Here is a 25,208-nt window from a genome sequence, read left to right as displayed (position 1 = left end):
GGTTCCTAAGGTGTGAAAGTCAAGTAAGCTTACAATCAGAAGAGAGGACCAAAGTCCTAATCTTTCATATTTACAACAGAAAACATCATCCCAAGTTCATGGAGATAAACACACTATGAGCTGTAGAAAAGAAAACGGATTTCTCAGGCGAGAACTTAAAAATCTTTTTTCTTTGCTCATTCTTCCAGCCTTTTATTTCTTTGTTGAAACAGAAGTTTCCTGTGTTTTTTTTCAAAGGAGATGAGGTGAATTTGTTTGTGAAGCTGAACCCTGGCAGACTGCCCCAAGGCTGCCAAAGTGCTGCGGCTGGTCCAGCTGAAGCAACCACTGCTGTGAGCCCCTAACACATCAATATTTTCAATCTCTATAAATCAACAAAAGTGAATAATTTACACTGAATACAGATTTTCACAATGAACTGCTTAATTAACAACTTTTAAATGCTTCACGCGATTTCAACAACCGATATCTCAGATGACAGCGTTGCACTATAGCTATCATCCTTTAAAGCTACATGTCTGTATTTATTTCATTTCTTGATTTATTATGTTTTTCATATCTCTTCATGATGCAAATGTTTGTCATTGTATTCTTTGCAAAAACACAGCAAATGAATGCAACATGAATACTGTATGTTTTGTCATATTTGTGTATTTACTTAACGAATATGTTACTATTCTTGCCGGATATTTATTTAACTATTGATTACAACTGTTAATACAAAATGGTCAATCGTGTGTGTTAACTGACACCACCATTGAAGAGTGCTAAAAAACGTTTCTGTCAAGCATGCTTAAATAATTGTTTAAACAATATTCTGCAACAATCAGTTGTCATTTAATGTGGGCACACTTGTGTAAGAATGCTGGCTCATTTACTAATGAACAAACCCTTATTTGCAATTACTGTGATTTATTTATTTAAATATTTAAAAATTCTTTTAATATATTGGTTTAAGTGGTCAAGTTGAGTCAAATCATGTCTCTAGAACTTACGAACAATGTATTATTGGTGGGGATGGCCTTTAGCAAATGAGAGTTGAACAGTGGTGGAACACTGATGAAGTCAAATGGTGATGCGACACTTTTTCTAGTGAAAAGCTCAAGGGAGCGATTCTGGTCATTTTTGTGGGGAATTCTTGATGAAGGCACACCTGCCTATGGCATTGTGTGGCGTTTCAACGTGTAGGTGATGAATCCCAGGCAGGAAATGGCCACTACCATATTTTAACTTCTGGAGTGACTTATATTTGAGAGGTTTAAATGTACTCCAGTGTAGGACACTTAACTTTTTCCACCTGCATTATGAAACTGAGAATAGACAGAGTGTGAGTTTTTGTATCCCTCAGGTTAATTTGGAAATCATCACGTAAACTCTGAACTATTTTGAGCTGGCAAATATTTTGTGTATTGTGATCAAACTGGACTTAGTTTCATGTATTTTTTATGACTATTTAGTATGACGAATCTGCTACCATTCTCATAATGCTCTAAATGCAGCTAAATCTTTGATGACTATTTAGTATGAAGAATCTGCTACCATTCTCATAATGCTCTAAATGCAGCTTTACTGCATTTGATAAGGTTATTTTCTATCTGCCTTTTAATTGGATATCGCAGGACCTCTTTCCGTTTATTTCCCATATCTTTTCTTGAATAAACATTATTCAATATAATTCTCTGCAGTCTACATCATAGTCCAGTTATCTAAGGTGCGAGCAACATCATGTAAATTCGCAATTGGTTTGCTCATAAAGGAAGCTGTTTAGAGTGTGACAACTCAGAAGAAAATGGTTATGAAACACTGCATCAGGCTTCTGACAGGTGGTCACATTAATGTGAACAGAGTGTGTGTCATAAAAGGTTGACAGGTTTTCTGCAGCTGGACAGCATTTGAAGCTAGGCAGAACTACCTATTTGTCCCTGATTGTGGAGTCATACTTGTCATTCCACCAGCAGACAGGATGCTTTCACATTTTGTCTGAAAACTGTGTGACGGCTACTTCAGAGCATATTATTCTTAATACACTATGTGATCAAAAGTATCCGGACACCTGGCTGAAAATGACTTGCAAGTTTGTGGTGCCCTCCATTGGTAATGCTGGAATTCAATATGGTGTTGGCCCACCCTTAGCCTTGATGAGAGCTCCCACTCTCACAGGCATATGTTCAATCAGGTGCTGGAAGGTTTCTTGGGGAATGGCAGCCCATTCTTCATGGAGTGTTGCACTGAGGAGAGGTATCAATGTCGGACAGTGAGGCCTGGCATGAAGTCTGTGTTCCAAAACATCCCGAAGGTGTTACATAGGATTCAGGTCAGGACTCTGTGCAGGCCAGTCCATTACAGGGATGTTATTGTCATGTAACCATTCCACAACAGGCCGTGCACTATGAACAGGTGCTAGATTGTGTTGAAAGATGCAATCGCCATCCTCAAATTGCTCTTTAACAGTGGGAAGCAAGGAGGTGCTTGAAACATCAATGTAGGACTGTGCTGTGATAGTGCCACGTAAAACAACAAGAGGTGCAAGCCCTCTCCATGAAAAACACCACCACACCATAACACGACCGCCTCTGAATTTTACTGTTCGCACTACACATGCTGGTAGATCACATTCGACAGGCATTCGCCATACCCAAACCCTGCCATCGGACTGCCACACTGTGTAACGTGATTCGTCACTCCACACAACGCGAGGTGTCGCTTGGCATTTACCAGCGTGATGTGTGACCTATGAGCGGCTGCTCGACCATGAAATCCAAGTTTTCTCACCTCCAACCTAACTGTCATAGTACTTGCAGTGGATTCTGATGCAGTTCGGAATTCCTGTGTGATGGTCTGGATAGATGTCTGCCTATTACACATTATGACCTTCTTCAACTGTCGGCCATCTCTGTCAGTCAACAGATGAGGTCGGCCTGTACGCTTTTGTGCTGATGTGTCCCTTCACATTTCCAGTTCACTATCACATCGGAAACAGTGGACCCAGGGATGCTTATGAGTACGGAAATCTCGCATACAGACATATGACACAAGTTACACCCAATAACCTGACCACATTCAAAGTCCATGAGTTCCGCGGAGCACCCCATTCTGCACTCTCACAGTGTCTAATGACTACTGAGGTCACTGATATGGATGGAGTACGTGACAGTAGGTGGCAGCACAGTGCACCTAATATGAAAACATACATTTTTGGGGATGTCGGATACTTTTGATCACATAGTGTATAACCTAACCATTATTGGATAGTAAGAAGATGTTCAGACATGGTGTCTTGATTACAGAGTGTCCAATATGCCTTACTGTGCACCCACCTTTCAATATTGCTCCCTCTAGCAGGTGAATCCTAATTGAGGAGTGGTGACCCTGCTGGGAAGATGCTTCTGTCCTGCTAATATTACATTGTAATTCCAAAATTTGATCTAATGCAATCATATTTATGGGTTTAGTCATGTACAGGCTTGGGGTGGGTGGTCCCTTCATTGACAGGCTTGAGTTGAGGCAATGAGTTGTAGTCCGGTGGCTCAAGACATCATCCATCATCTACAGCCACACATTTTATTAGAAACAAGCTGCAGTGCTCCTAGTGTCATTCCATAGTGACAATGCCCCTGGGTGTGTGCTTACAGTAGCCAGCACAGCAGTGCTAATGCAACAGGTGGCCAGCAGCCTGATGGAAAACTGGGCCGGATGGAGATCCGCGACATCAGCGGCACCACGTGCACCGTTTTGGCACGACTCTGCAACTCTGGGCAGGGTGGTCATAATTCTTGTAGAGTAAGACAGTCCCTATCAGTGATGTCTTCCCTTGAGCACAGAGCTGTACACTCTGTCAGTTAGCCTGAACAAGTGCAGGCAGTGGAACTGCCCCATTCATGAACGACTGCCCTCCAGGGCAGACGGTTGGTTGGAGGCAGCCAATTAGCTGGAAGATGCCAAGTCCATGTAAGTGGACTCAGAACCAGCACTAGGCTTACTGGTGTTGCAATCACGAGTCTCGTAGGGGCTGATTGCAAAATAATATTGCCACGTCACCCAGCACAGTCCTCCCCCTAATGAATGGTGCATCCAGACGCCTCTGGCTGAAAATGATGGGTATTTATATCAGTTCAGTGCCTATTTGTCATGCCACACCACCATTCCAACACACACACCAAAACAAGGTGGTGGCCGGAAGGACAGCAACTGGCCTGCCGTTGCCGTGATCACGCCGCCTTTCTGCTGTGTCGACAGTATTGCAGGCACTGGCCCCTAGATCGGAATGTGGAAACAGGCTGGTGGTATTGCTGCATTTGATGTAACAGTGTTTCGTTCAACACTGAGCTTGCTGGCTTCCACAGCCTTTTCCAACAGCCATGACAGCACTGCTATTTTACTCTGTAGCATCATACAATAGTGACAACACTAGATATCTGGTGATGTCACTCTGATCACTTCATATGTCCCCTGTACTGTGTAATAAACTTCTTGGTCTCACCCTTGGGCGTGTATGTACCTGATAGCAACAATCACAGACATACTAATACTCTGGTAACTTTCTTATGTGTTTCCCTACTTCTTCCTGATGTTCCAGGGCTTTGGCATTTACCATCTGGACTTGTCTCCATACTACCCTTAATGTCTTTGTCAAATTCTGAACTGACTCCCCATTCCTCTTGGTCTGTGGTCTGCTTATATCAAATGACAAAGGCATCTTCCTCCCATATACTACCCATACAGAGCAAACCCAGTGCCTGTGTGCACTTTGGAATTATATGTCGTGCTGACAGATGCTAAGTAAGCACTCCAATCATTACAGTGGCTGTTGACATAGTAACTCAGCATCTTACCTATAGTACGATGCGAGAGCTCTGTTCTATCATTAACTTGTGCGTGCAGTGAACTAGTCTTCTGTTTTCCCACTGTAATAAGTGATATAACTGCTTCATTAAGTTTGACATGAGATTAGGTACCTTGGTCCATGATTACCATTTCAGGATCACTAAATTTCAGCACCCAGTTATCCTCCATGGCCTAGGCCACTGGAGTTGCTTGTTGGCTGGGGTGATACTCTTAACATATATTGTGAGAAATACTATTTAATAGTCAGAACATAGCAGTTTCCCACTGGCATCTGGTTAAAAGATCCTAAGATATTAATTCCTGTCATACCAAAAGGTTCAACTGTACCCAGTAACCTCTGTAGTGTGTAGTGGTACTTGCCAATGGCTCAGATCTGCTTGCTGTGAACATGGTACACAGGTTCTTTACATACTGGTCTATGTTCCTTTTCATTGTCCTCCATCAGGAACATTCCACCACACTTTCACACATCGATGTACAACCCTAAGCACAGATAGTATGTGATCGTATGCTTCCTACACCACTCATTCCCTTAGTTTACCAAGCACTACTATGCAGTGTCCCAGTGCCATTGATCTACATAAAAATCAGTCATGCGCAATGTACTGTTGCCGCATCGTAAACAGCTTGCAGTCTGCGTCAGCGGTGTGTGCTGTTTGTCACTTCACAAAGCTGTGACCCAGTGCCCATACTACTGTAACCTTCCTGCTCAATCCAACCACATTTCCATGCTTCCTGTCTAGTTTATTGACTACCTCAAAGTTAAACTCACTCAGTTTCAATGCCCACCTCATGAGTCTGCTTGATGGATCGTTCAACCCTAACAACCTCTTTAACATTGCATGATCATTTACTATCTTGAATGTTTTACCATACAGATAACATTTAAAATATGTAGCTCCAATATATCAGGCTCAACATCTCCTTCTCTGTTGTCGAGTAATTCCGCTATGCTTTGCTCGATTGCCACGAGACATGAGCCACAGGATGTTCCTCACCACATATTACCTGACTCAAGGCACACTCAGTGCCTTGCTGGAAGCATCACATGATAGAACAAACTCCTCCTCACAATCCAGAAAGACCAACACAAGACTCAACACCAAAGACCTTTTAGCTTCTCAAATGTGACTTGACACACTGTTGCCCACTGAAATTGTACACCCTTTTTAGTAATGTGTAAGGGGCTATGCAATGTCCAAAAAACCCTTCATGAATTTTCTTTAGTAATTGACCAACCCCAAGTATGATTGTAGCTCCTTACTTGTCCGAGGAAATGGAAAATTCTGCACCACCTGTATTGATTTCAGGTCTGTTTTTACCCCTTCCTGACTAATCACACATACCAAAAAACTCGCTTATTCCTGGACAAAATCACATTTTTCCAAACTTAATGTAAGACACATGGCATATAATCACTTGAAAACTTCCCTCAACAACAGCGTATGTTCCTTCACACCCCTTGAAAATACAGTTATATCATAGAGGTACACCATACATTGCTGAGATTTCAAACCCCACAGTACTCTGTCCAACAACCACTGAAACATGGCTGGTGCATTTTTCAACCCAAACAGCAATCACCAATACTGGTAATGAGCCCAGGGGCCCAAAAATGCAGTTTTTGGCCAGTTCTCTGGAATCACCTTCAACTGATGAGACCCACTCTTCGATTATGTCCATAGAGAAGTACGAGCAGTGCGTTAAGTTGTCAAGGGCTTCTGTAATGCTGGGTACGAGGTATGAATGTATTATTGTTTTACCATTTGGATCCGATAGTCACAACGAAGTCCATACTTTTTTGTTGTATCTGCCGATTTTATTGGTACAGCTGCTCCCCACGCTCAGTTGTTTGACAATGATGTCCTCCACAACCAGCTGTAAACACCAAGGTATGCAATATTGTTTCCAATATACAGTTTATTTGCTCCCCAATGAAGTTCTATGTTGTGTTGTGAGAGTCGCTAGTAATTAGCTCTGAGGATTAAATAGATCTTCAGATTCCAGTAACAATTATTTCATTTTTACTCTGTTCCCTTCAAATACTCTACATTTACATGTAATGCAGTTGTAATGGCAGCTTGCTTATGATTATAGCCCACACATGACATGCCCAAATCGTCTTCATCCAGTACTTATTAACTTGCTTCCAACAATCCTTTGGTTAGCTTCATCTCAGTGCTGCCAAAGTTATTTAAACTGACAAGTGCCACATTCTCCCCATCCATCTCCTTATGCATACAATTCTGCTCCATATAAATCATCATGATGCACCAAATATATCATTCTCTTATAGTGGCTATATCACACACAATATATTAACAGACAATTCTGGAGTCACATTCATCCCAAAGGAGTTTCCCACTACCTTCCAGCAATATATCATGTTATTAAGCTTTAGTTATCTTGTCTGCAGTTTAGCTGGTTTTCCCCATAAGGTAGATGCACCTAGTGACAGAATTTCATTGGTGACAGCTTCCCCCAGTTGGAACATTGTCCCCTTGAGTTCCACTGTACATTCCCAAAGGTCAATTGTGGTGCCAAGCTTGAACTGAAAATCTAGCCCAGGGCTGTGCAGCAACCTTCACTTACACGAGACACCACTTTCACACACTCCTGAACTCATTCCACCCCAACCTGGAAACTTAATACTGCTAAACCTAGTGACTTCACATCACTATCTCCTACTCTACAAACATTATAGTGCAATAATTAGATTTCCTATCTAAAAGGCCCTGGCTTGCCACTGACACATGTGCTCCAGTGCCCAACAAAAATTTGTTTCTTACCCCTTACAATTCCTAATGTACCACACTCTGCCTCTGCATACATTTCTGCAGCACTGAAATTTAATGGGAATGATGCCCATCTGACTTTTGGTTCCAGTTTGTGGTTAATGCCTGAATATTCCACTGTGTCAATTCTGGCCCTTGCTGCTGCTGGTGCCGAACAACATCACATTTCTCACATTGTGGCTGTTGGCACTGCCTCTGAACATGCCCTGCACATCCACACCTATAACACATTATTTCAGTACATAAAATACCTTACCTATTGTGCACCCCTGCTGTTATATCTATTACCTCCTGCTCCGTAGCTATCCTAATGGTAGTGTTCAGGTCTTTTGGGGTACCTGTCTGAACCCTCTTAGACATACCAGTTGGCAGGCCCCTCAGCAAAGCGTCTAGTGCCCTACAATCTGCTTATTTGCTTCACCACTTTCTGTTAATTCATAGGTAGGTCAATTCACTCTCCTTACCCTGTCACTGAAACAGTCAATCAACTCATTCTGTTTCTGTGACATTTCACTCAAACACTCCCAGAAAAACCTCCCACTGTTCTGTTCCTTACAGCATTGCTGGAGCCCTTGACCTAATCACTGAAATTTTAGTGCATGCCTTAACTCTCCATTATCTCTCACAAACACTTTTGCCTGCACTGTCATTGCAATTTGCAATAGCTGATCATCGGACCAAAACCCAATCTTTAATACTGCTTCCAGATCATCCACCAAGGACAATAGAGCCTCAGTTGGTTTGCCCAAAAAGGTAGTAATAAAATTTCTAGCAGCTGGATTTGCCAATCAAGTAGACAAACTGGATAATACCCTACCCTCCTCCACAGAAACCATCTGTACAGGCATCTCTGCCTTATCTGCCAATAATAGCACTACCTGATTTATTAATAACTGAATTGCCTCCTGTCCAGAAACATCTTGCATCCCTAATTCTGTGAAACCTTTATCCACAACACACAACCAAGTACAATAAAACAATAACACCAGGACAATAAATACAATTACAGAATACTACTTGCACCATACGTCTAATCAACAGCCACTTCAACTCAGTACACTACCTAACAATAGGGTCATAATGGTGAGATGTGAAACATTCCACTGATACCAACTCGGCACGTGGTGCATTGTGCCATAACAGGTTGCACTGTGAGCACCTTACTGGTTACAAATCGTGCTCGCATGCATCGATGTGGAACTGTGGCAAATCAGCCGGTTCCTGAAGCTTCGCAAATGTTACTTTCAAGTCACAATGACAGTCTTGCCTTTAACTCGTCTCCCCTGCACATGAAAGTAGGAGAAAAAAAAAAAAAAAAAACAGCTCATCAACTAACCCCACTGTAGCTCTCGATACCTGGTGTGGCTGAGACATGGTACTGAGCCCAGCTGCTGATATACCTCTACAAGAGGTACTGACACCAAAATGTAGAGGTCTGGGGTGGGTGGCCTCTACAGTGGCAGGGTTGAGATGGTGGGTTGTTATCCAGGATGTTGGCAGTGATACCTCAAGAAAAATCAACAACAGTCACACATTTTATAAGAAAACAAGCTACAGCACACATAGTTTTGTTCTAGATGCAACATTCCCTCAGCATGTGCTAACATCAGCTAGGGTGGTATTGCCGATGCAACAGGCGGCCAATAGCCTACTGACAGCTGGACTGGAATGCTGACATGCCAAGTCTGTGGCAGCATGTGCACTGTCCTTGGCATGACTTGAATTCAGGCCAAGATGCATCGGCAGATGAAGGAACCTGCCACAATTCTTGTAGTGGAAGACAGCCTCCAGTCATGGTGTACGCCCTCTTGAGTGGAGGCTTACAGCATCATTTGCCTGCACAGGTGCAGGCAGTGGAATGGCTGCACTGCCTCAGTAACAAAAAACTGCCCTCCAGGTCAGAAGGCTAGCTGCAGCTGAAGTCAGCCTGGAGGTAGTCCACCCACTAGAAGATGCCAAGTCCAGCACTAGGCTTGTCAAGTTGGGGCCACTGTCTCATAGTGGCTGCTTGCAGAATCATGTCACCCTGCTGCCTGATGTAGTTCTCTTGTAGATAGTGCTGCCAGACTGAGATGCCATTGGCTAAAAATGATGTGTATACATATAGAATAGAATAGAATAGAAAAATTATAGGTTTGGTGCCTATTTGTTGTGCCACTTCCAACCATGTACACCACAACAAGATAGTAGCCAAAAAGCAGAGCAACTGCCCTGCAACTGCCACGGTCCTGCTGTGTCGCTATTGTGGACGCTGGCCCCTAGCTCGCAATGTGGAAACAGCTGGTGGCATTGCTGCATCTGATGTAATGGTGTTTTGGTCAGCTCTGTTCTTTCTGACTTTCATGGCCCTTTCTCAACAGCTGTGGCAACTCTGCTATTTAACTCCATACTGCTGAAAAATAGTGGTGGTGGTACAGCCTTTTCTGCAGTACTAGTCACAATTGTGGAGCAAATAAAGCTCTTTGGAATGGATCATGTTACTGGTAAGCAAAATGACTTTACAAGGCAGTAAGATGGGCAGCTAAATGGCCTTACTCAACGTTTTTCTCTCTGACAAAGACCAGATATTCTCTACCCCAAACCGACTGGTTTAGGCTGTAGTTGACAAATATGATCTGAGAACAACATTGAGTACATTTGTGAATAGCTGAATAGCACCTGCCATATATCACCTTGTCATTGAAATGAATGCTAGTGTGCCCAAGTTGTTGGCAGCTGAAGCAGTGTTTTGTGCTGAATGCATAATGCCTAACTTACAGGCAGATGAAATACACTGAAATGAACTACACTAACTGTGGTACAATAAAACTAAAAAGAGGGGATAACAGTCTTGCAGGGTTCCCTGTGCACTCTCTTCACAACTGTCCTGTCTTCCAATTCTTATTGCTGGACTTTGGTGTCAAGGTTCATTACGTCATTCTACCTAATGACATTTTTATTACAATTTAAAGTGGTATGTCGCATACTGTGTATTAATTATGCTGCACATAGTTTTCATGTGTCATGTAATTATATATTCTTAGTCTCATTTCCCAAATTAAAAACTTGAGACTGCATTTGCTTATGTTCACAGCATACTTGAATTTCACTGTGGTACCTCATTTGAACATTTACTTGTTCTCTGCACTTATCATCCAAGTGCCAAGTTAAAATAATAAGACCAAGATATTAATTTAAAATTATGATTAAATCTGACATAAAATTAAGAAACTATGGGTCAGGACCAAAGCATATGGGTTCCTCTGCACTGAAAAACTCTAGAAAGTATTTATTTATCATTTTTAATATTACCATTATTAATCAAATCAAAACTGGAATCAGTTATTTATGTAATTAAAACATTATTTATAAGATTCCCTGGGACTACAGTTTCATATGGAACAGAAAGATTTGTTTTACAAACCTCTTTATAGAAAAGATCCATATTTCTCTCCACATCATATGCTAGAAGATTAGTAGCGGTTCCTACAAGTAATATATCACAGTCCTTGCTCGGATCCAGGCGTCCTGCACATATGGCTGTTACTGGCTGGTTGATGTTAAGAAGTACCAATTCCTTACTTCTCTCATGTGAGACCATGCGTCCAGTTTCATATCCAACTCTTCGGTGTGGACTGTGTATAAGCACCTGTAATTAATGGCAATACAGTACATCTAACATTCATGTATTCTGGTAAATTTCAACAGGACAGCTTCAGATAACATGAAATTATCCGATATTTTAACTACTGGTATCTCATACATTTTTATCTGCTTTTGATTCAGTATCACACTCTTCAACATTTATAACCCTGTTGTCACCTAAATATTCCCCAATTTACTGGAACACAGTAAAGTTATCCAAATTAATAAGAAAAATGACTCATCTGAAGGAAGGAAGGTCCTAGTTTAATGTCTCACTGATGAGGTCGTCAGAGAGAGAGCACAAGCTTTGATTAAGGAACCATCCCAACATTTTCCAGTCCTCTCTAAAGAGGGGGCTTGTCTGACCACCCCCCCCCCCAAAAAAAAAAAAAAAGGCCATACAGACAGTGCTGTGCTTCAACCACTGTGCAAACTCATTCAGTGACTCAGACAAAATCATGGACTGTTGACATCCAGTGTGCCAATTTGTCTACCTTCATATCTATTGTGGGCAGGAGTGTAGCCAGTTCCCATCTAGGAAATCCCCTGCAAATGAGTTTGGACAGTATATTGTGTGCAATGTGTCACATATACTGAAATGTCCTACTGTGGCACATACACTCAAAAAGAAGCTACAGTGTCAGTCTTTGCTATCTCTATCAGTTCACTTCAGCATTCACCTTGTTGTTCGATCCCAATGCCATTAATACTGTTCAAAATAGAGACATGCCATAAACTTAAGTATTGTGTTGTAGCAGTCATTCAAGTGCAAAATTGACCACAAAATCAGTAAGTGTGTAGTGGCCTTCAAATGTGATCATTCCTAACTGTCAGAGTGAAAACTAGCTCTAAGAGGTGCTTCCAGCATCCATGTGACCAAGGAGTCACTAGTGGCAGTGTGTACCAGAACTGCTTAAATATCCTTATTACCAATATGAACTTCCCATTCATCTTCCCAGTTTTCCCAGCTACTGCATTACTCCACCTAAACCTCCCCCCAGGCCCTTCTGTCTCCCTCCCCCTTTTTCTCATACACCTTATTCCTTGGGCATACTTTAGGTCAGTCCCTGCAGTTGATACTCAGTGTTATTCCCTCCCATTTGAGTTACTGTACACCTCTGTATGACATCAGGTGCAGTACGAGGTGCATTCAAGTTCTAAGGACTCTGATTTTTTTTCTAATTAACTACTCACCCGAAATCGATGAAACTGGCGTTACTTCTCTACATAATCGCCCTGCAGAAGTACACATTTTTCACAACGCTGACGCCATGATTCCATGGCAGCGGCGAAGGCTTCTTTAGGAGTCTGTTTTGACCACTGGAAAATCGCTGAGGCAATAGCAGCACGGCTAGTGAATGTGCGGCCACGGAGAGTGTCTTTCATTGTTGGAAAAAGCCAAAAGTCACTAGGAGCCAGGTCAGGTGAGTAGGGAGCATGAGGAATCACTTCAAAGTTGTTATCACGAAGAAACTGTTGCGTAACGTTAGCTCGATGTGTGGGTGCGTTGTCTTGGTGAAACAGCACACGTGCAGCCCTTCCCGGACGTTTTTGTTGCAGTGCAGGAAGGAACTTGTTCTTAAAAACATTTTCGTAGGATGCACCTGTTACCGTAGTGCCCTTTGGAATGCAATGGGTAAGGATTATGCCCTCGCTGTCCCAGAACATGGACACCATTTTTTCAGCACTAGCGGTTACCCGAAATTTTTTTGGTGGTGGTGAATCTGTGTGCTTTCATTGAGCTGACTGGCGCTTTGTTTCTGGATTGAAAAATGGCATCCACGTCTCATCCATTGTCACAACCGATGAAAAGAAAGTCCCATTCATGCTGTCGTTGCGCGTCAACATTGCTTGGCAACATGCCACACGGGCAGCCATGTGGTCGTCCGTCAGCATTCGGGGCACTTTTCGCATTTTCAGGTCGTCATGCAGGATTGTGTGCACAGAACCCACAGAAATGCCAACTCTGGAGGCGATCTGTTCAACAATCATTCGGCGATCCCCCAAAACAATTCTCTCCACTTTCTCGATCATGTCGTCAGACCGGCTTGTGCGAGCCCGAGGTTGTTTCGGTTTGTTGTCACACAATGTTCTGCCTTCATTAAACTGTCGCACCCACGAACGCACTTTCGACACATCCATAACTCCATCACCACATGTCTCCTTCAACTGTCGATGAATTTCAATTGGTTTCACACCACGCAAATTCAGAAAACGAATGATTGCACGCTGTTCAAGTAAGGAAAACGTCGCCATTTTAAGTATTTAAAACAGTTCTCATTCTCGCCGCTGGTGGTAAAATTCCATCTGCCGTACGGTGCTGCCATCTCTGGGACATATTGACAATGAACGCGGCCTCATTTTAAAACAAAGAGCATGTTTCTATCTCTTTCCAGTCCAGAGAAAAAAAATCGGAGGGTTTGAAACTTGTATGCACCTCGTAGATGTGGATAGCTTATTAGAGCTTAGGGTGAACACCCATATTTGAGATGGAATGATTGTGTCTAGCTTGGAACCCAAAATATTGTTAGACATTATTGTTCTATCACAGAGTTCAGACTAAAATAATGGACGCCTCCCTCAATTTTCCATGCCTTACCATCTACAATCTCATCATGCCATGAAAAGTGGATGTATAGATTACTTTGGCACAACTTAGATGAGCTACCTATATACCTGTGTCATGTTATGCATCTGGCAAAAAAGATCATCAATCTCATATGATAATGTCACATCCAAGAATTCAGGGCAAATCATATTACCACTAACCCCCTATCATACCTGACCCCTCTACCCCCCCCCCCCCCCCATATCTCTCGATCTCATACTACCCTTTCTCATCCCCACCCCACATGTTAACTAGTCTAGACAATTTGCAAGGTTTACATTATATTTACCAGCTTACAAAGACAGTGATTAGATATTTATAACAAATGGTTATTCAAAACATAATTCCTTGAATAATAGGCGGACACACTTGTATCTACATGACCTACCACTTCCTCGACATTGTGTATCTCTGTCAGTAATGTGCACTGATTGTGATCGTAACACGCTTAGTTTTTGTGTGTGTGTGTGTGTGTGTGTGTGTGTGTGTGTGTGTGTGTGTAGGACAACACAACACCCAGTCCCTGAGCGGAGAAAATCTCCGACCCAGCTGGAAATCAAACCTGGGCCCTTATGATTGACATTCCGTCAGACTGACCACTCAGCTACCGGGGGCGGTCACATGGTTAGTTATGGTCCACCGATGAGTGCAATACCAGCATGGTTTAGATATTAGTAGATCTTTAAACGGGTGTTATCCTTTTCCTATCAGGACTCCACGACAGGCACGAATAACTATACGGCATGAAGTACTTCACAAAGGCTGTCAAACAGCTGTGTGAGGTATGATGCTTTTCTTGTGAACAACTTCTTGTGATCAAATGAGCATTTTAGCATTTGAGGTAACATAGCTTAACCATGGCCCATCAGCTTGTGTAATTTTGGGATGCTTTATCAAATGGGCTGCCGACAGGTGGTGTTGATATAACTCGATGTGGACAGCTGAAAATGTGTGCCCCGACCGGGACTTGAACCCGGGATCTCCTGCTCACATGGCAGACACTCTTCCATCTGAGCCACCGAGGACACAGATGAATAGCGCGACTGCAGGGACTTATCCCTTGCACGCTTCCCATGAGACTCACATTCCCAACTGTCCACAATTCTACATATGTATTGTACCTTACAGACATTTGCCCACCTAGTCATTACTCACGCACGCGTTGGCAATTCCCGTAAGAGTTTGGGCAACCTGTGCGCATTCGCACAGACAAAGGTCAATGGCTGGGTAGCCTTTAACTGTATATACGAAGACAGTAACCTGTTCTTGAAAGACATTTTCAGCTGTCCACATCGAGGTACAACAACAACACCTGTCGGCAGCTGAGGTTGTCAGTTAGTCATCGTTTATTTCAGGGAAAAGCTGCACGGTCATCAACAGTAACTGTTCTTTCAAGAACAAGTTACTGTCTTCGTATATACAGTTAAAGGCTACCCAGCCATTGACCTTGGTCTGTGCGAATGCGCACAGGTTGCCCAAACTCTTACGGGAATCGCCAACGTGTGCGCGAGTAATGAGTGGGTGGGCAAATGTCTATAAGGTACAATACATATGTAGAATTGTGGACAGTTGGGAATGTGAGTCTCACGGGAGGCGTGCAAGGGATAAGTCCCTGCAGTCGCGCTATTCGTCTGTGTCCTCGGTGGCTCAGATGGATAGAGCATCTGCCATGTAAGCAGGAGATCCCGGGTTCGAGTCCCGGTCGGGGCGCACATTTTCAGCTGTCCACATCGAGGTATAACAACAACACCTGTCGGCAGCTGAGGTTGTCAGTTAGTCATCATTTATTTCAGGGAAAAGCTGCACGGTCATCAACAGTAACTGTTCTTTCGAGAACAAGTTACTGTCTTCGTATATTTTATCATAAGGCTTAAGGTACCATAGTTATGGCCCACTGACTCATGTACCACCCGCGTGCTAAATAGGCTAACATGTCTTTAAAAGGGAGTACTTTTCCTTGATTAAGACCCTGTGATGGGCAAAAGTTAGAACATGGCATGGAGTACTTAACAGAAATTGAACACAGCTGTAAGAGATAGGGTCCTTTTTATGCAGACAATGTTTACAACAGGCATTTCTTATCTACTTTAAGACCTTTTGTATATGACTGTATATGACATGAGGCATCATGCCCACACCACATAGATGCCTCACACTAATCCCTACTGTGATACAACTTGTTTTTTCATTTTAACTTCCAAAACTTTATCTTAGGTCCCGTTACAATGGTCTTGGAATACACTGCACGTGACATCATATTATTTTTTTCCATGCAGATCCTAGTTATATTTCATAAGGTTTTATTTAAACTGCTAATTTTTGTCATGATGGCATCTTACCAATGTTTTGTAAATTGCTTGTAATAAAATACCCAAAGCTTTTGACATGATTTCAGAATACACCATATGTGGCATCATTGGTACTTGATGTACTTATACTAGCGAATCTTCATAGCTGCTACATGTGTATGGAAATTGTGTATACATCCTAATCTACTTCTCCTCCCTCTCTCTTTCCATGTCCTCCTCCCCCTCTCTATTGCCCACCTCATCTTCCTCCCATCTCTCTTTACCCATCACCTACTCCTCCCCTCTCACACTGTCCATCCCCCCCCCCCATCTCTCTCCATCCCGTCCTCACCTCTCCCTTTATCTCCCCCTTCCCCCTCTCTTTACATTTTCTCCCCCTTCTCCTCTCTGTTCATCTCCTCTTCCCCTCTTACTCCAACCTTGAGCCTTGTTTATTGTTATTGCAAATTAAAACATCGGCTAATAAATGAAGTCACTTAAAATAAATGGGTAAATCAGTTGGGAGACATCCCAGTTGCTGGATCTGTGAGGATTGTAGCTGCAATGACAGTATTTCTCATAATTTTAGCTGTGAACTGATAGACTTGCAAAGTTTCGAATGATTCAGACTCCACTGTAGTATTCTAGTCATCAGTTGATAAGCCATAAATACAACATTCCTCTTTCCTCTTGAAACTTACTGTGACAAAGGAAACAAAACAGCACAGTGTTGTGTGTGTGTGTGTGTGCGTGTGTATATATATATATATATATATATATATATATATATATATATATATATATATATATCTAAAAACAAAGATGATGTGACTTACCAAATGAAAGTGCTGGCAGGTCGACAGACACACAAACAAACACAAACATACACACAGAATTCAAGCTTTCGCAACAAACTGTTGCCTCATCAGGAAAGAGGGAAGGAGAGGGAAAGACGAAAGGATGTGGGTTTTAAGGGAGAGGGTAAGGAGTCATTCCAATCCCGGGAGCGGAAAGACTTACCTTAGGGGGAAAAAAGGACGGGTATACACTCGCACACACACACATATCCATCCACACATATACAGACACAAGCAGGCCATACAGACAGTGCTGTGATTCAACCACTGTGCAAACTCATTCAGTGACTCAGACAAAATCATGGACTGTTGACATCCAGTGTGCCAATTTGTCTACCTTCATATCTATTGTGGGCAGGAGTGTAGCCAGTTCCCATCTAGGAAATCTCCTGCAAATGAGTTTGGACAGTATATTGTGTGCAATGTGTCACATATACTGAAATGTCCTACTGTGGCACATACACTCAAAAAGAAGCTACAGTGTCAGTCTTTGCTCTCTCTATCAGTTCACTTCAGCATTCACCTTGTTGTTCGATTCCAATGCCATTAATACTGTTCAAAATAGAGACATGCCATAAACGTAAGTCTTGTGTTGCACCAGTCATTCAAGTGCAAAATTGTCTGCTTGTGCCTGTATGTGTGTGGATGGATATGTGTGTGTGTGTGCGCGCGAGTTTATACCCGTCCTTTTTTCCCCCTAAGGTAAGTCTTTCCGCTCCCGGAATTGGAATGACTCCTTACCCTCTCCCTTAAAACCCACATCCTTTCGTCTTTCCCTCTCCTTCCCTCTTTCCTGATGAGGCAACAGTTTGTTGCGAAAGCTTGAATTCTGTGTGTATGTTTGTGTTTGTTTGTGTGTCTGTCGACCTGCCAGCACTTTCATTTGGTAAGTCACATCATCTTTGTTTTTAGATATATTTTTCCTACGTGGAATGTTTCCCTCTATTATAACCATATAGAAAAAAGTTGTCTAATGGTTTAAATGCCCTGACATCTAAGTAAAAACTGACTGCAAGAAAGAAAACAAAACTGTATATTTTTTTCACAGTGCCACATTTTATTTGTAGCAATTGGTTTTAACAGAAAATCTGTACATTGTTGTTTAAAAAGTATAGAGACCATATCTATCTCTAACAGTTTGAAGTAAAACATGCAATAACTTTTCGAGATTTCTAATATCAACATTTTCCTTTTATATATTAAATATGTATTTATACATTACATATATTTAAAAAATATATACAGCCAATGTCTATTCAAGTGTTTATTTGAGCATTGGGTACAAATTTAAAATAAACTGGTCAACAACTTTCAAGATTTTTGCAAACAATGTTTCCCCTGTACATATTACATATACATATTTGTTTACAAAATTAAAAAAAAAAATTGTAGCTTATATTTGTCTGAAAGGTTATTAGAGTTTCATGCAAAAATAGGAAATAACTCAGCCAAGAACTTCTTAACATCGTTACTAACTATGTTTCTCCTTTGTGTACTACACACATATTTATGTATTAAAAAGATATGTGGCCTATGTCTGTCTGAATGTTTAGTAGAGTATCACATAAAAATTTGAAGCAAATCAGACAAAAACTTTTCGAGAATTTTGCTAACAATGTTAAACTACAAATTATCTTTATATAGAAGTACTGATTTACATTTTATAAAGTTTAGTCCAGTACGTGTAACAACTTGACAAGAATGAACTGTATTAATTTTAATAATCTTACTATCTATTATTTACAAATCCTGTTATGCAGTTTTAATGCCTCATGTTCTAAAATACACTCCTGGAAATTGAAATAAGAACACCGTGAATTCATTGTCCCAGGAAGGGGAAACTTTATTGACACATTCCTGGGGTCAGATACATCACATGATCACACTGACAGAACCACAGGCACATAGACACAGGCAACAGAGCATGCACAATGTCGGCACTAGTACAGTGTATATCCACCTTTCGCAGCAATGCAGGCTGCTATTCTCCCATGGAGACGATCGTAGAGATGCTGGATGTAGTCCTGTGGAACGGCTTGCCATGCCATTTCCACCTGGCGCCTCAGTTGGACCAGCGTTCGTGCTGGACGTGCAGACCGCGTGAGACGACGCTTCATCCAGTCCCAAACATGCTCAATGGGGGACAGATCCGGAGATCTTGCTGGCCAGGGTAGTTGACTTACACCTTCTAGAGCACGTTGGGTGGCACGGGATACATGCGGACGTGCATTGTCCTGTTGGAACAGCAAGTTCACTTGCCGGTCTAGGAATGGTAGAACGATGGGTTCGATGACGGTTTGGATGTACCGTGCACTATTCAGTGTCCCCTCGACGATCACCAGTAGTGTACGGCCAGTGTAGGAGATCGCTCCCCACACCATGATGCCGGGTGTTGGCCCTGTGTGCCTCGGTCGTATGCAGTCCTGATTGTGGCGCTCACCTGCACGGCGCCAAACACGCATACGATCATCATTGGCACCAAGGCAGAAGCGACTCGCATCGCTGAAGACGACACGTCTCCATTCGTCCCTCCATTCACGCCTGTCGCGACACCACTGGAGGCGGGCTGCACGATGTTGGGGCGTGAGCGGAAGACGGCCTAACGGTGTGCGGGACCGTAGCCCAGCTTCATGGAGACGGTTGCGAATGGTCCTCGCCGATACCCCAGGAGCAACAGTGTCCCTAATTTGCTGGGAAGTGTCGGTGCGGTCCCCTACGGCACTGCGTAGGATCCTACGGTCTTGGCGTGCATCCGTGCGTCGCTGCGGTCCGGTCCCAGGTCGACGGGCACGTGCACCTTCCGCCGACCACTGGCGACAACATCGATGTACTGTGGAGACCTCACGCCCCACGTGTTGAGCAATTCGGCGGTACGTCCACCCGGCCTCCCGCATGCCCACTATACGCCCTCGCTCCAAGTCCGTCAACTGCACATACGGTTCACGTCCACGCTGTCGCGGCATGCTACCAGTGTTAAAGACTGCGATGGAGCTCCGTATGCCACGGCAAACTGGCTGACACTGACGGCGGCGGTGCACAAATGCTGCGCAGCTAGCGCCATTCGACGGCCAACACCGCGGTTCCTGGTGTGTCCGCTGTGCCGTGCGTGTGATCATTGCTTGTACAGCCCTCTCGCAGTGTCCGGAGCAAGTATGGTGGGTCTGACACACCGGTGTCAATGTGTTCTTTTTTCCATTTCCAGGAGTGTACATCATGTGTGGCATCACTGTATCTAATATTTGTACATAATTACTATTAAAAACAGTCTTGATCACGATTTATTTAACAAGGTGACCGGTTTCAACCACTACTGTGGTCATCTTCAGACCATTGACCATTTCAACAGAAAGAGATTCCTACTCAATGGTCTGAAGATGACCACAGTAGTGGTTGAAACCGGTCACCTTGTTAAATAAATCGTGATCAAGACTGTTTTTAATAGTAATTATTTATAAGACATTGATCACTGCTGTGCCCATAATGTATTCAAAAGTAATATTTGTACATTCCACTTAGTGATTTATATGTTTATTCATGTTTTCAATGAACAAATTGTCAACAATGCCTTTCATGTAAAGTTTTGTAGATCATGTTTGGGTTACAATAAAATGCCCCACTCCTTGGATGCATGTCGCCACCAGTGACTCCTAGGTCACATTGATGCTGTAGTTTTCGTTCTGACAGTTAGCGATAAGCACATATGGAGACCATGTTAGTAGGATCTCATGGTCAATTTTCCAGTTGTATGACTGGTGTAATGCAAGAGTTACATTTATTGTATGTCATCTATTTTGAACAGTACTACTGTTGTAGAGCCTAAGTTTCTATTGTAATGCAATTTTGTAAACATTATTGCTATATACTGTAACATCTCCAGTATTTTGTTCCTCAGGCTTATTTGATAATGGGCAAGCAGTCCAAACCAGCAAGCAGTCCAAACCAGCAAGCAGTCCAAACCAGCAAGCAGTCCAATCAGCCCAGGAGACTTGCATTTGCATAGGATATACTTTTGAAACAGATACACCTTAAACTTTTTTTAAATAAAATTCTGTATATGCAACAACTCGGGTCCAAAAACGTCTATTGTTCTTTTCTGTAATCAGCAGATGCTGCATGGAGGAGAATAAACAGATCAACTGTGAGCAGTGTGAAAGAAAGGAGAAGGGAAAGAAATCTAAAATTGACATTCAAAATGGTACACACTTAGTGAAAGGAATACACATGATTTACAATACAGCAAGAGAAGCCAGGATTTCTTCTTTTAAATTGTATTACGAACATCCCATTAATAATATTATAAGAGAGCAGCTTTCCAAGGTTGAAAATGTGGGAAATGGAAACTGTAGCCCACATAATGTACTTATTTGGCATTTGCAGTCATTTTTCTTGCTACTGGTTTGCCACTGTAAATACAAGCATCTGATTAAAAAATCGAGAACTGGCTCACAGGAGAATGATCAAGCAATGCAAAACTTACAAATTTGTTAAAGGAACTGTCCCAGAATTCAGAAGGCATAATTTTGGAAAACTAAGGAAAACTGATGTCAGTAACCCTACACTGATATCTAAATAAAGGTTTGGAAAATTCTTGTAAAAGGAAGTGAGCCCAATAATGAAATCCACTACAACAAATAATCACTGTGACATACTTCAAATGAGAGAGAGTAATAGAAGACTAGGAATTGAAATTAAATACAGAGATGGAATTACAAACTATCCAAGATGGAGAAATCTCACTTACAGAATTGGGACATGTTGTGAAGAAGAAATAACGGCATAAAGAAAATAAATCTTTGTGTAAGGGGGACAAGAAAGAAATATCCCTTTTACAATTACTATTGTTTTTTCACTTTTCTTACATGAATCATCAAAGACAGATAATAAAATTTATTGAACACTTATGGTAAGTTACACTTAAATATTTAAGAACTTTGTTCTATATCTGTGGACTATGGGCAACAGATATAACCTGAATGGTATCTTTCGATCCAATAAGTGAGCTACAAAACAAGCTAAATATTACTCACTCACAAGAAATTACTTAACAAATAAACATAACAAACCTGTATATTGAAATTAACAATGACTATACATTACCTGGTCAGCTGTTGTGGCAGCAGTGAGACATGCATGTGTGCCATCATACTTTCCAATTGTAACAAGGCCAGGCAAAATCTTGTGGTTAAGGTTAATGGTAAAGACTGGCAAGGCCATTATTCTTAATCTCTAATCTTTGCCTGAAAATAAAAAAAACAAAATTCTAAAATATAGAAGTGACAAGAAGTAGGCATATAAAAAATGAAAATAAACTTTTGGTTAATTTATGTTAAAACTAGAAGCAATGACTTTCAGAAAGATAATAATTAGCCCCAAAACAATTTGCTGGGCATAATTATGCCACATTGCATCTTATCTTGTCTTACTAACCTGCCATGTTTATAAAATGTCAGCCAAATCACAAAGCAAATTTGTAATTGAAACTGAAAAAATTTCTTTTGAGCACCTTTTTCTATTACATAAAAAAAATATATTAAAATAAAAACCACTAGCACATATTGTGTAGAAGAATAATATGTATATCTTTGTATTACTAGCGTAATGAGTAGTATCACTGCAGACAACTACAATAAACAAACAAAAACTTTTACAATTATAGTATTTATTGGCCATTAAACATTAATACAATTTAAATTACTGGAGCCCTGAATCTGCGAAAATTTAAAGTCTGCAAGAAACATGAGCAAATCAGAGCAAACAGACACTTGAACTTCTAGATTATCAGCATTTTTTACAGGATGCAATGAGTGATACATACTAACAAGTGCAGATTTATTATTCTACACGACATAGGCCACAGTAGCACAGACATCCCAAAGAAATATTTCCGAGTTTAAAACCTGAAGTTGAGCACTGCTAACTGAGTCAAAGTCCCATGGTGGTACTACAGGGCAATATGACGAATTTGGCAAATTCCAATGGAGCAGAGTCATGTCACGAACAGAGCTTAGCTGCAGTCGTGCTGAGAAGATGGTACAGTAGGGCATAACAGGTATTGCCACTGCCTATTGATCGTGAAGCCCATTTCTTTTGGCAGACATTCAAATTCATCCAGCCACAGTACCAGATTTCCCCCCCCCCCCCCATGCTTAAAACGAACAAACAAATGCAAGTGCGCCCCCCCCCCCCCCCCCACACGCACACGCACACACATTGGTGCCTATTTGTCATTACTTCTGTAAGAATGAGCCCAGACAGTGACACCTTACAAGTAGCACTGTGAGAGCTGGATGCAGGGTTCTGGAAGGAGTAGTGTCAGGAGATGAGGCAATATTTGCAGCTTTCACCCATGGAGTAGTTCAGCTGAGCTACATTTGTTGGCTGGTGTCATCCTGTTAGAACCAAAAAAGAATTACGGTTGATGATGTCATAGTGGATTCCACAGCTTTTAACATTTTCTATTTAAATGTCTTATCAAGCCTTCGGTTCCACCTTTGGGGGATGGATAGAACAGAGGACTGAAGTCATGTTTTATGACATCCGCTACACAGAAGTCCTTGGACGTGGCCACAATGAATTGTACCCACTGTCTGACACCAGTATGCAGGGTAACACTCAAATGGCCAAAACCTGGGTGAATGCACTGAATGTGGCTTCTGTCAAGGTGGACACCAAGCTTACAACATACACATTTTCTCAGTATACATCCATGATGGGTAACCTCATTCTGTTCAAAAATACGTCTGCAAAGTTGAGGTGTATGTGGTCCCAGGACTAGCAGAGGATGGACCATGGAGCAAAAGCTTGCGGTGTTGCCACCTGGAACTAGGTACATGATGTGCAGCTGTGTACTGTCTTCTTTACATCTCCACTGGTTCCAGATGAATATATGTCTTCTTAATACTACCTTCATAACAGGCATTTCCCAGTGTTCACAGTGCAGCATGTGCAACGAATGGCATTTCTGCTTAGACGACCATCCAATGTGTGTGTCATTCACCAAGTCCCAGCAAAAGCTGTCACCTACAACCAACAGCCTCAGATCAATGTGTTTCCACATCTTTAGGTCACTGCTCATCCTTTAAGTGAAAAATGTTGGTCATGCACAGGTCACATAGCACATGACCTACCACAAGATCAGCTTCCAGGGCAAGCTAGCAGTGACATGAGCTGCTGTAATGAAAAAGCCTTCCAGAACATGTTTTCTCACAGTGTCCATGTGTAAACACAGCACTTCCCACTGATGAAATTTTCAGTCTTAGAATCATAAGCAAGCATCCCACTTAGACAACAAATGGACATCATTTAATTCCTGTATAGTGGACACAGAGGAATTACTGGCAAAGTTTAAATTGATTGTAAATCACCTCTCGAGAACTGTGTTCCAATAAATGGAATAAGGATGGAAAAGACCCACCATGGTTTAATAACAAAATTGGAAAATTCTGAGAAAATATAAATTTTTGCACTGTTGGGTCAAAAAAAGATGCAGAAATTTTGACAGCCGTAAGCTATTAGAAATTTGTGCATCTATAAAAAGATTGATGAGCAAAGCACACAATAGCTTCCACCATCACATGTTAGTGGACGATCTTGACAAGAACCCAAGAAAATTATGGTCTTATGTAAAATTACTAAGCACCTCAAAAGCTTCTATTCAGCCACTCATCAAACATTCTATTGTGATAGTGTAAGACAGCAAAAGGAAGGGTTAAAAATTCCCCTGTAAAAAAAAAATCAGACATAGCATTATTTGACTTCTGCACAGACTCTGTAACAACAACAACGCTGTACTATTGTACATATAATTTTTTTTTTCTTCTGATTTTCGATAAATTAGTGTAATCGATATTCTGATTTCATTTCTTTTCTTTTCATGTCATTGTGTTAAGAAAACTGTAAACAAATTTTGATGTGAATATTAATGTTTATGTCAAATGTCAAACAATATTGTAACAGAATTGAAATGTAAGAAACGTTGAATCTGTTGTAAGATGTTAAAAGTTGTAATTGTGCGTCTGGTCCATACGTAGGCAATGTATTGGGATATGTAGAATGCAAAACCTCTGGTGAATACCCTGTCTGTAGGGGAGCGGTAAAAGGTGGATGGCAGGCGAGCGCGGGCAAATGCACACGGGCGCTGCACGGCATAACGGGCTCAGCAGTAGTAGTCGGAGTTGGGCATTGGTCTGAG

The 25,208-nt window shown here is 41.8% G+C and overlaps 1 protein-coding gene across 3 annotated transcripts in view; it reads right to left on the bottom strand.

Annotated features, from left to right (window-relative positions):
• The window catches only part of LOC126248344 (Bardet-Biedl syndrome 2 protein homolog), a 173,837-nt gene that overhangs the window by 101,250 nt on the left and 47,379 nt on the right, over positions 1-25,208 (bottom strand). For all 3 annotated transcript variants that reach the window (XR_007545462.1, XR_007545463.1, XM_049949253.1), the window contains 2 exons: positions 22,115-22,254; positions 11,044-11,268 (listed from right to left, as the gene is read on the bottom strand). Coding sequence is in view for 1 of the 3 variants with exons in the window: in XM_049949253.1 (XP_049805210.1) it covers positions 11,044-11,268; positions 22,115-22,231 (342 nt within the window). In the remaining 2 variants the exon portion in view is untranslated. The remainder of the gene's footprint in view (positions 1-11,043; positions 11,269-22,114; positions 22,255-25,208) is intronic.

The sequence above is a fragment of the Schistocerca nitens genome, chromosome 3, assembly GCF_023898315.1.
Source record: "Schistocerca nitens isolate TAMUIC-IGC-003100 chromosome 3, iqSchNite1.1, whole genome shotgun sequence".
NCBI classification, from domain to species: Eukaryota; Metazoa; Arthropoda; class Insecta; order Orthoptera; family Acrididae; genus Schistocerca; species Schistocerca nitens.
The sequence above is the reverse complement of the archived record's forward strand: the minus strand, read 5'-3'. Positions and strand labels throughout refer to the sequence as shown.